This window comes from Coregonus clupeaformis, unplaced genomic scaffold (assembly GCF_020615455.1).
Source record: "Coregonus clupeaformis isolate EN_2021a unplaced genomic scaffold, ASM2061545v1 scaf0238, whole genome shotgun sequence".
NCBI classification, from domain to species: domain Eukaryota; kingdom Metazoa; phylum Chordata; class Actinopteri; order Salmoniformes; family Salmonidae; genus Coregonus; species Coregonus clupeaformis.
Genome location: NW_025533693.1, coordinates 306,075 through 319,048, shown reverse-complemented (window position 1 = coordinate 319,048; position 12,974 = coordinate 306,075). Strand labels below are relative to the sequence as shown.

Below are 12,974 nucleotides of genomic sequence, written 5' to 3'. Positions count from 1 at the left end.
GAATGTTAAGAATGTGAAAAGCTCCTATTCCTATTGAAACGACTGTGAGATTAAATGTTATTGCCACTCTTAGAAAAATTGTGACAAATCTGATTTCGACTATTCACAGAATTGATCCCTTATTTAGATCCTCTTCCACACAACAACACTAATATTGATCTTCCACTCCCCATGACTTGCAACTGTTCTAAAGGCAAAAGAACATCCCTTTCTGTTCAAACTTAATTTTTTTGTAATTTTTTTGAATGTTATATAACATAAATTCAACACGTTTTTAGTTGGCCTACAGCCAATGGTATTTTAACCAATCACATGATTATCGATAACTTTAATTTGAATAAAACATTTCAACACTCCCATTAGTGCTTCGTCGTCACTCCCATTAGTGCTTCGTCGTAATGACATAAAATTCAACTGAAACCTGAAATCAATATTGTTAATAAGCTACTATGTCTAAATTAGAGATGTTTATAATGCAATTATTATTAGGTTTTAACGTAAACGACTTTGCACATCATGATTTACTCTTGAAATATTCAATAGCCTGCCTGATTCAATGGCTCTGATAGTTTTAAATGCTTTTTATAGGTTTTGTGATGCATAGGCCTATTGAATATGCCTCCAATCTGAACAACTATATAAATTGCTGTATAATGATTACGTTAAAGTTATTTTAAAAAGACATGTCCTACTGTTAAGTGTCTTTGTGTGGTAGAAGCTTGCCCATGTGCTCACCTCATGTTCGACAGGGTGACGAGAAGAGAAGCCGGGGCTATTCTCAGATGGCTTTTTTCATGAATGTGTCTATACCGCCCCCTATCAAAATCGAACAAATTCACATTCATCTCTGCATAACCAATTTCCCTATACCGACACTAGCCCTATATCCCCCCTCCCTCAAACCCCCACCACTCAGCGTCCCTTCTCCTCACCCCCTCCTGACTCCCCTCGGCTGTATAGGCTACGCCACCCAGAATACTGGGACCTCCCATTTCCATACCTATAGGAGTGGATCAGCAGCGATGGGAAGGACTTGGAACTTTAGAGGGGTAGTTCTTTAGAGTTATCCTCCTCTCGCTATAGACTCCTTAGCTCCGCTCTCTCAGACTCGCTCTTGCTTTGATCTCCTCCTTAACAACAGTTAACGTCATCGCATAGCCCTCTGAAGGGGAGTTTTGTCTAGTAGGGTGAAGCGTTGGAGCTCTCAGAGGGCTTACACTGTAGGAGCAGCAAGCAGCATCTACCGAGGCTCACTCACTCCTAACAAGAAGCACCTCTTTTGATTATTTATTCAGCCCTAAAACGCAAGCTACTACCGCAAAAGACATGGAACACCAGCTGTTGTGCTGTGAAGTGGAAACCATCAGAAGAGCTTACCAAGATGCCAACTTACTAAATGACCGAGTTCTACAGACAATGCTCAAAGCAGAGGAAAATTACCTTCCGTCTCCGAATTACTTCAAGTGTGTCCAGAAAGAAATAATACCTAAAATGAGGAAAATTGTGGCTACATGGATGTTAGAGGTGTGTATATTTATGATGTCTAGATGTATTGCTTAAAAGTTTGTGTCCAAACACTAACCATGCCCTTTGGACGCAATGTATTGAATTGGTCGTTTTATGCATCTTACGTTTTATGAGCATGATCATTCATATTATGTAAACATACTGACATGTAGTAGGCTAATGTTTCATTTGTGTACGGTTGTCCAAGTAGGCTAAAATAGATTTGGAACACGGTCGTAGCATATTAGGCTATTTCCCATGTATTGTGTGTGTTCAGTAATTACAACACTTGCAATGTAGCTGCTCGATTATTTTATTTTGTCGGAGACTTAGGAAATGTATTTATATTGAAAAAACATTCCAAATTAATACCAATGTACACGTATGCAGTCCTACTCTTGCCAGTATTATGCGCCATCTTTGTTGTCGTATGCGTAGGTTTTTAATATCATTAAAAATCTTTAATAATGACAGCAATGACAGTAACTCAATCAGCAAGTCGAAAAGTATATCTTGGGTATGCACTTATAATCCTGTCGCACGGATAGCGAAAAATGATTATATAAAACCATAAAGTTTGTTTCGGCTTACTAATCAGGCTGCTGTTGCTGCAGTTTCTGAAGGTCGCTCTGGAAACATGATCATTTTCACCAAAAATGTAAATAAGAATGCATTTTAAATGGTCGGATATGATACTATATCGATTAATCAACATTTACATGTAGTTAGAGATTGAGTCTTATGTCGACATACATTTTTTATTAATTTCAGAAATTGTGAGTCAGCACAAGATCTTAATGTCGCAGGCTCCACGAGAAAGAGCAGTGTCGTGAAAATTAAATTGTTTTCATATGTTTCCTATATGAAAATTCGACACATCTTGAAACTATCCGATAAGGTATATCATAAGGATCATTTACATGCTAATTTGACAAACCGGGACAATTTTTACATATTTTCTTTTCTTTTTTGAAAAGATGACGAAGTAGAAATTTAAGGGGAAAGTTGCATTGACGCCACCTTTGTGCCTTAGTAAGAAGCGACTGAAAACAGCCTAAATTCTCAACTATTTCAATTTCCGTTTTAATTAGGCCTAAGCAACTGTTTCAGTTTTTCGAAATACATGATTTTATGTTAATTGCATTGGCAGACTATATCCTACTTTGCGCCACCTGAAGCCTATAATTAGGCCATAGCTATTGTTTTAAGGACAGCCTTTAGGAATGGAAGGATAATGCAAAAAATGTGTTGTGTTGTCATTACAGTATTTCGTTTTCACTTATGGACAGGCATATTTATTGGTATATACAATCAACCTGAATGCACTTATAGTCCTATATTATAGGCTACTGTAATTTGAGGCTATAGGCTAAATTGCTGTTTTCACTTCTAGGTGTGCGAGGAACAGAAATGCGAGGAGGAGGTTTTTCCCCTGGCTATGAACTACTTGGATAGATTTTTGTCTGTGGAGCCCACAAATAAAACCAGATTACAACTCCTGGGAGCTACTTGTATGTTTTTGGCCTCAAAGATGAAGGAAACGGTCCCTTTAACTGCAGAGAAGTTGTGCATTTACACCGACAACTCCATCCGGCCCATCGATCTATTGGTAAATGAGCAATGTCAATCTTCTAAATAGACACTGTATATGGCTGTAGTTATGATCCATTTAATATCGGCCAGGCTATTTTGATGAGCATTTCTATAGTAGGCTATCTCATAATGCAATGGTAGCATATAGGCCTATGCCTATATGTAGCCTACTACAATGCATCCAGTTTGTAGGCCTATAGGCCTACTACTTGTCTTAGTTTCTCTTCGACTGGATCTAAATCATTATTGCATAATTTGTTGTTCATTTTAAAGAAAGTTTGCATCAAAGAAAGAGTTTGGTTTCTTGTACATTTCACATGGTACCATACAGCCATTAGGCCAGTGTAGCGCAATTACATGACGAGGGCGACATCTCCCTCTAGTGGATATAACGTAAAATGTAGAAGAAATTATGTGAAGCCACTTGTGAAGTTCGATTGTCTCATTGCGCCCGTCTGTCTTTCTTTGTAGCAAATGGAACTACTGACTCTAAACAAGTTGAAATGGGATCTAGCATCAGTAACACCGCACGATTTCATAGACCATTTCCTCTCCAAGCTACCAATCCATCAGAACACGAAGCAGATTCTGCGCAAGCATGCCCAGACATTCGTGGCTCTCTGTGCAACAGGTAGGCCCAGGCATGAACCATTGTCTGTTAAGTGTGAGCTTTTTCCTGTCACTGCTCCATAACCACTTTTTCAGGGACCAATGGCTAATATATATGTCAGATGCAAGATTTACATTTTGTCTGCATTTTTTACCACTTTTGAGGATAACTCTTCCTCCTTGAAGGCCCCCAAGTGGCCAATGGTCAATCTAATTGGTTGGGGGTATGGGCTCTGGTGCAGGAATGTTTGAGTGTACAAGGCCTAGCATGTTTTATGGAGGGTGTCTCAGTCACTTTGTAGTGTGGAGAAGTAGAGGAGATACTGGAATGGAGTCAGTGATCTCTTTTTCTCCAGATCAGTTTTATGTGATTATGAGTTTGCTTCTCACCACATTGGTTTGTTTGCTTAGTTGTTTCTCCCCAAAGTCAGGGTTTGCTCAATAGAATTTGAATCAGTTGTCACTGGGGGTATGTTTTAGGGCTATTGGAAGTGGGGTGCTAACCTCTTAAGAGGAGATCAGCTCAATGGGGTTTAAAACTAAAATGTATGTGAGGGAAACGGGTAGGAAGGAGAGTGGTATTTCCTTTCTTCTTGGAAAAAGTTTTGAAGTGGTGTACCCATTGAATGAGTGTGCTGGAAGTACTTTTGTACCTGTTCTATTTTGTCCATGAGCTAGATGTATTGTTATTGGAAGTGTGTGTGTGTGTGTGTGCATAAGCACTGGTGTCCTGTCAATGGCTGGTTGTGAAATAAGGCACATTCAGGATATTGTGAGTGGAAAGGAGCAACAGGATATCCATTGTCCCCTACCTCATTCTGCCACAGCCTAGAATGGCCTTCCTCACATACCCTCCATCTGCCGTGGTCTCTCTCTCTACCCCTAAATACAATACTTGATAGCTCTGTTTTATTTACCACATTAATCCTATTGAAAGCTCAGGTGTACCATTTAGCCAATGATCTGTTTCAGATGTTTTGCTTTACGACTCAAGTACTTACCATCTCTCTTTCTTTTGTCTTCCCTATAGATGTCAAATTCATTGCCAACCCTCCCTCCATGATCGCAGCGGGCAGTGTGGCAGCAGCGGTACAGGGGCTGTACCTAAAGATCAAAGACGGTGCACTGTCATCCCAGAACCTAACCAACTTCCTGTCCCAAGTCATCAGGAGTGACCCGGTACGTCAAACACAGCTCCCCATACCTTTACATTGCACCACACACATGCTTGCATTGACTGTTTGTCACAAACCCTTTCGCTACTATTGTCTTTAAGGTATTTTGCATCATTATGCTGACAGTACCTCTCTCTCGTCACAGGACTGCCTGAGGTCATGTCAGGAACAGATTGAGTCTCTGCTTGAGTCTAGTCTGAGACAGGCACAGCAACATAATGTCTCCACAGAAACAAAAAGGGTAGATGAGGACGTGGACCTGTCCTGCACCCCTACAGATGTGAGGGACATTAACATTTGAGTGTCATCCTCCTCATTTTTTTGGAAATATTTTTGAGGCTCTGGCCTTACCAAGAGGCCATCTGGGAAAAGAGGACACCAGCGCACCCTCGAGTCGTCACCCTCTGAACACCCTCTGGCAAACGCTTTTGTGCCACACCTGTTACGGTGCCCTGGCCTATATGGCCTCCCAGTGACGTGTGGCCGCCCTCAGCCAGGGCTGTCAAGAAAAGACTGAACACCTCACTTTTCTGAGACCACCAGTCATGTTCCCTCTCACTCTCCCATCCTGTCTGGCTCAAGACATCAACAAGGATGATAGCAAAAACGAATTCTTATGAAAGATACACAACTATATGGATGAAATGAAAACATTATAGTTCATGTGCAAGAGTAAGCCACAGAAATATACATTCTTACCACCTAATGTTGAACTAGGATTTTTAAATACCATAGACTGACTCTACATGCTTACTTAAAACATTCAAAATAACATCGAGTAGGTATTTTTAGTCTGTCTTTGTGTCTAGGTTTTTATTTGAAGTATAAATTCATTTATAAAAGAGAAGGGGCATTTTTTTCTCTCTATTAGATAGGCATTTTACTTGCTATCAAAGCTCCCCTGTTTTTTTTGCAGTCTGGGCATCTGTGGATCCCCGCTTGCTTATGCGTTTAGTCACTTTATTATATTGTCTAGACTTCTAAAGAAATTCTGAGCCCCTAGTTTTGGCCTCTTCTCTTTTTAACTGGGTTGTATAACTCAACAGTATACTTTTAGTATATATTGCTCTGTTTTATTGTTTAGATGATTGTGGATTGCTGGTGCTGAGGTTTGCCAAATAAGTTAATTTATTCTTCAATATAAGGACAATTACTTTATATTCAATTAGGAGTAAATTGAATGAACCAGCATTGTTTGGCTGTTGATTTGTGATAAATTTTTTCCTCATTGTACATATTTCAACAGCTAGCAATGACACGATAAGCTAAAGTCTAGCAAGAATTGCAAATCTTTACCATGCAATCCACAGTTACGTTTTTTGTGGTTATATCTTACTTTCTAATACCATTCCATTTTTAAAAGCACTTTTAGTCAGTTTTTTTCTGACTCATAAAAAAAAATCACAGAAAAAATTAGAAAAAATGGAATGGAGTGGAGCAGGTCTCTTTTAACTGTGGTGTTCTGTGTGTTACAATTTTGCGTACAAGTCAACGCAGCCCAGCAGCAATCCCGTGTACCCTTGATGTAGAAGGGTATTATTTTGGAGATTGTTATGCCACAGTTCTTACAGGAGGGGTCTATAGTGAGATGAGGATTGTGTGTGGCATGTTTCAGCATCCTGTATCCCATCGCTTGAACGGCATCCAGAGCATTTGAAACACTAAAGTATCAAACTTGAACGCTAAAACAAAGATTAAGTGTGTTTATTATTGCATATTTTACTATTGGAGCCAGTACAGATTAGAGACAGGATGCCAAAGTATGTCTCTAACATTTTGTACACAACTATTTACCATAGTGCTTAACACATGCCTGCCCTCAAAATCATGTATGACAGTGTTTTCTCAATACAGAACTGAAAGAAAACACCATAGTTAAAATGCTGTTTAGAATTTGTAGTTGAGGGGATAAAAACACAAAAAAAATGTTTTAGAGATGATTTTGCACAAACCTGAAGACTTAGGCTATGTTTATGTGGCTTGCCTAAGAGAAGTGGATCACTAAGATGGGAAGGGTAACGTTGAAAAGTGGGAGTGGGAAAAAGGGAGGCAAAAAGGGTGACAGCTTGACAGCAACAAGTTTTTGTTGAATTGCTGAATTAAGGTGTTTGATTGTACATTGAGAAAAAGAGATGAGAGAACAGGATAATGGGAGAGCACACTCCTCCTTTTGAGCTGCTATGGAGGAATTCCCAGCAAAGTGTAAAACAAAATGAAAAACAACAAGAAAAAAACAATGCTTTTTATCCTATTGTTTGCTGCTATATTTTTTTTTATACATATAAATGTCAATATACTGCCATGTAATAGGTTTTTAATTTTCTATGAGAAAATTATGTTGACATCTTTGTTTTTGTAGTTTTGTCATCAGTTTTTACTTTAATATGATTTCAGTGCTATTCCAAAAAGAGGAAAAATTAGACAATAGACATGGTTTTTATCAACAATACCTCATATTACAGTCAAGATTATCTTTAATTTAGTTAGTTTTTTTTAGTTATTTTTTTATTTTACTTGTTTGTTCAGTGGCTGATAGTCCTGTTTAAACTGCTAATGGTAATGCATTGATCATTATCCAAATGGGTCCTGATGTGAGCAAGTAGAGAGAGCATTGATTGAAACTGGTGCCATAACAGACTGGATTGTATAACTCTTGAGTGTTAAGCTGTCTCATTGAAAGTCTTTATCCCCTTTAGGCCCCCGAAGGCCCATCTATTTTATATTTATAAAGCATTTGCTCGAGTTAAAACCATTAATGAGTTTGAGTTTGTTAAATACCAAGCCATAGAATTATTTTCAAATCATCATGCCGTTATTCCACACAGTTCAGTTCATGCTATTCTAGATATCTTATCCTCCACCAAGAAGCATAGCATATTTATATTTGTGTCAACTGCACAATAAACGGTAAATAGATTCAATCTTGGATCACTGCAGTTTTTTCTTAACTGATCCGCTACTGGAACATTGAACCAAAAGAATGGGCTACAGATATTATTGGCACACTTCCATTTGACCCAGACATCCTTCAATCAGAGTAATGAGTGTGAGAGCCAACAGTGGTTCACTTAGCCATAGACATGATGCTGCTATATGTTCCGGTTGTAGATGTGAGGTAGGTCTAGTGTTGCCAAGTATTTGACAAATGATGTTGCTGCAAGCTGCTGAAATTTCTACTCGCTAACAAAGGACCCAGGATGGAAATATTGTTTTTCTGTCTAGTGTAAGGAATAATTGTTACCTCAAAAAATGGAAAAAATACATGTTGATGCCCCTGTGCTCAACTAAAGATGACATTACATATTTTTGTCATATTAATAAAAAGTGTTGTTAGTGAAAAGAAAACAGAAGGGGTGGAGATCTTTGTCCAAACGTTTCAACAGAATGTGCTGCAGTGCTCGCCACCACCAACCCCCCCAGCTTTTTACCATTGCTTCTATTGTTAATGACGGTCGGGTGGGTCGCCCCTCTTACTGAGCTGTGGGTCAGGATCTGTGTTCATTGCAATGGGTCAAAGGTCATCTGGGGTCCAAGAAAATAAAGCAAAGATTCTGAAATGTCTGCTTTATGATGTCTGAAATGCACAACCTTTTGCAGATCCATTCTAGAAACATGATTTAAATATCAAACTAAACTAGAATTAAAAGTGGATAAAAAACATCCTGTTTTGTCTTTTCTTGACAGGAAAACAAAAAAAGAATGTTCATGTTGATGTCTTTTACAATGTCACATGATACATATTTATTTCTAAAACAAACAGTTATTGTATTCCATACATACCTAATTACATGAACATTCCTCAGTTATGATCAGTAATCATCCATTTTGAATAGGAAGTTATAGATTACTGACACTGACTGAATAGTTTAAAGCAACATTGATATATACATGATGATATTGAGGACATTTTCCAAAATCTAAAGTAGAAATGTTTTTGTGGGGCTAATGATTACCCATGCTATTGGTTAAAGCATGAGTGTGTGACAGTACTCATTGATTTATTATGCAAATCATTCCTTTGATCAGGGTTTTCTATAAAGAAAAAGGCGTGAAATTCTAATCCTTTCCCACAGCCCTGCAATCGTGAGCTGGACAAACAGTGGATAAAGGGTTTCAGCACATAAGGCAATGCGGCACCAAATCCCTGCTGGCACACAGACATCTCTCTCTGTCTCTCCCTCTCAACATCATGCCACAATGTATCTTATAGCATTTGTAAACTAAAGGATTAATAAAACTGCAGCCATAATGCTCACTATTTGACAAGCACCAAAACAACTATCATAAAATGTCTACTCTAACCCAGGGTTATAACTGTTTTACTAATGATTTACATTTACATTTTAGTCATTTAGCAGACACTCTTATCCAGAGCGACTTACAGTTAGTGAATTCATATTTTTTTTATACTGGCCCCCCGTGGGAATTGAACCCACAACCCTAGCGTTGCAAACGCCATGCTCTATCAACTGAGCTACATCCCTGCCGGCCATTCCCTCCCCTACCCTGGACGACGCTGGGCCAATTGCGCGCCGCCCATGAGTCTCCCGGTCACGGCCGGCTGTGACAGAGCCTGGATTCGAACCAGGATCTCTAGTGGCACAGTTAGCACTGCGATGCAGTGCCTTAGACCACTGCGCCACTCAGGAGTACAGGAGATTTATTAACACTAGCCCTAGCTTTAACCTGTTGTTGATTATATCGTAAACCTTTTGCATCCATATCTGACCATTACCATATGCCGCCAAATTCTGATATTTTTATACTAATTGGTCCTTTGACCAGATCAGCTCTTTTGCCAATAATCAGCACTGCATTTTATCACTGGAGACAATTTTCGTACACATCCCTGCATTTTGTATAGTTCTGTTGGCTGGGAGTATCTGACTATCAGAAGGGCCCAGTACTGGCTACTTTTTGTATGTAAAGTTGTTCTTCATATACTCCCCCACTACCTCAGCGCACGTATTAACTGGAGATCCAGCAATTTTTAGACCCGCTCTCTGGACTGGCTGGTTCTGGAGGTCCTGCGAAGACAGCAGCTACTCTTCCTGGGGTCCAGCAACATTAAGGCAGTTATATACAATTTAAAATATTACATGACATTACATTTTAATAACACTTTTCACAACATGTTCACAAGGCTCCCTTGCAAATGAGACCCTGGTCTCATTGGTGACCCACCCTGTATAAATATAAGTAATTTACGGATAGCCAGGGGCACACTCCAACACTCAGACATAATTTGTAAGCGAAGCATTTGTGTTTAGTGAGTCTGCCAGATCAGAGGCAGCAGGGAAGACCAGGGATGTTCTCTTGATAAGTGCATGAATTGGACCATTTTCCTGTCAAAATGTAATGAGTACTTTTGGGTGTCAGGGAAAATGTATGGAGTAAAAATTACATTATTGTCATTAGGAATGTAGTGAAGCAAATGTAATAGTTGGCAAAAATGTAAATAGTAAAGATACCCCCAAAAATGACTTAAGTAGTACTTTTAAGTATTTTTACTTAGGTACTTTACACCACTGTGTAAAAGCAACTGATTGTGGGGTAGGTCACAATAAAATGTCAAAGGCTTTCAGATGGGCCAGAGTAAAGAAAAGATGGTACCCACTGATCTAAGGCCCTGGGCATTTGTGAAGGAACTCTTGAGTATTTCACATAAACCTGTGGGCGTCTGAGGTTCGCATTAATACGGTGTCCTCAGCCTCTGACATCTTAGCGCTTGCGGTTTCAGAGGAAGGATCAACATTGCTCCCCAAGTGCCATCAAAGGGTACAGGGATGGACTCGTCAGGACATGCTATCTCAGTGTGGTATACTTTCAACATTTTTACCCATGTCTGTAGCTATGATGCAGTGCAGACCTTCACAACTGAGAATTAGGCATTTCTCACTCATGCCATTGGTAAACAGTTTCTATGCCAGGCAGCCACATAGGAGAATGCTGTGCTGACCTGATCCCTCCTTGCCTTTGAGCAGCTTGTGACAACATCATGGATCAAATCAAATCCTCTTTGTCACATGCGCCGAATACAACAGGTGTAGACTGTACAGTGAAATGCTTACTTACAAGCCCTTAACCAACAATGCAGTTTAAAGAAAAATAAGTGTTAAGTAAAAAATTGATAAGTAAAAAAATACAATCATAATAATAATTAAAGAGCAGCAGTAAAATAACAGTAGAGAGGCTATATACAGGGGGTACCGGTACAGAGTCAATGTGCGGGGGCACAGGTTAGTCGATCAAGGTCTTTTAAAAAGTTATCCTGACTTTCACAGTGATACATATCAACATTCAAATATTAAATTGAGTAGCTGATTCTGAATGTTCAAAAAACAAAAGCATGAAAACATATACTGGAATCCTTCAGATCTACAGACATACTGCATAATGGGCTATAGCCATCTGCCCCCAGGACTGGAATGGCCTGATGTTAGCATGAAATAGGGGCCATTGTCTCAGTTGTGTGGCCTGGCACTTATTGTATGTGTTTTGAATGGGAAGTTCACATTTATCATGAATCATGCAATGCAGGCAGTTCATCACAGAGATGGGGAGTGGGGGGTGCATATGAGGCACCAAGGCAGGGAAAAACTCTATGCCACCAATTAGTTTGGGGATGCTTTTCCTCGAAATGCCTGGCGGTTTCATTTGTCACGTCTTCTTTTCATGTCACCACTCGCCACCTGCTCCAGAAATTCCAGAACATTCTCTAAACCCTCCAGTGCCCCCATAGCCCTCTCTGCCTCCTCCCTTTCCTTGGCCCCATCCAGTCTGCTCGCCTAACATGGAGAATCAAAGAAACAGTGCTGCAACAGCTTTCATTCACTGGCTTACCATCGCGCTCTCTCTGTTCTTTTTTTTTTTGCATTGGACTCAAACACACACAAGTAACTACGAATCAGGTCTGACTGCACAAAGATAAGCAGTGCACTGGCAGTTCCTTCTTCCCTCCAGCTCATTTGGGCTTTATCTGTCCCCCTCAGAAGGTGCCGCGGGGCAGTGTTCACCTGCTGCTGCACAGTGCACCAACCAGCTGCCACTGGCCCCCACCATCACTATTGCCCCCCCACCTCCCCATCTGGTTTTGTCTATCTGAATTTTGATCTGTATATCGAATAGAAAGGGGGGCCTCGAACAAAAACAAGCGCTTCGCAGCCCCTGCCATCGCTGTTGCCTCTTGATGCCATTGTTACAGCCAGAGACCAATCCCACACATGACCCAGGAGAAGGGGCCGAACATTAATCGACTAGTGACCACCCTTGAAATCAGGCTGAAAGGCCCAGTGGTGGAATTTTATGGGGATGAAGTTGGTTAAACAAAACAAACAGACAGTGATTGCTTTGTGCCTCTGGCAGGTGAATCAACTCTCCTGTCATCTGTCATACTGTATATAAAGTAGTTTTACTACAAAAAATTGCTTAGAAACACATACCACCTCAGTTTGTATTGCATAGTAAAGAATTGTGGTTTCGGTCACTTATTTCATATAATTGTGAGTTGAATTAATGCTTGTAAACTAATACACCGTAGCTGATGGAGGAGATCCGTCTCCATTCTACATTATCACAGCAGGAGGAGCTCCCTAAAACATGGGTGTGATATTTTTCATTGACCACACAGTGGGGATGTTGTAGTAGAGTTGAAGTTTCTGGCTATCCATATGACTTCCAACTACTTGTTGATAATTTCAACCGCTGAAATTATGCATCTCCTTGCGACCATTTCAAAATGTTTTAGCAAGTGTGAATACAAAAGGAAACAAATGTATTGGAATATGCTAACATACATACTTCACACAAGTATTTGAAAGAAATAGCTTTTTATTATTATTATTACACATCAACCAGTAATTTTAGCAATCTCACAGCACTCATTCTCAACCAGGTCACTCAAAATTGACTTACACTATTAGAAAAAAAAGGTTAATTTGGGTTCTGTATAGAACATTTAGGGATGTTATATATATATATATACATACATACAGTGAGGGAAAAAAGTATTTGATCCCCTGCTGATTTTGTACGTTTGCCCACTGACAAAGAAATTATCAGTCTATAATTTTAATGGTAGGTTCATTTGAA

At 39.6% G+C, this 12,974-nt stretch overlaps 1 protein-coding gene across 1 annotated transcript; it reads left to right on the top strand.

The window, feature by feature from the left end:
* The first annotated feature begins 996 nt into the window (after positions 1 to 996).
* On the top strand, positions 997 to 8,440 carry LOC121557697 (G1/S-specific cyclin-D1). Its single transcript, XM_041871199.2, has 5 exons — positions 997 to 1,524; positions 2,900 to 3,115; positions 3,571 to 3,730; positions 4,739 to 4,887; positions 5,029 to 8,440. The coding sequence occupies exons 1-5, from the start codon at positions 1,327 to 1,329 to the stop codon at positions 5,182 to 5,184; spliced, it is 879 nt and encodes a 292-aa protein (XP_041727133.1). The 5' UTR covers positions 997 to 1,326; the 3' UTR covers positions 5,185 to 8,440.
* Positions 8,441 to 12,974: the final 4,534 nt, after the last annotated feature.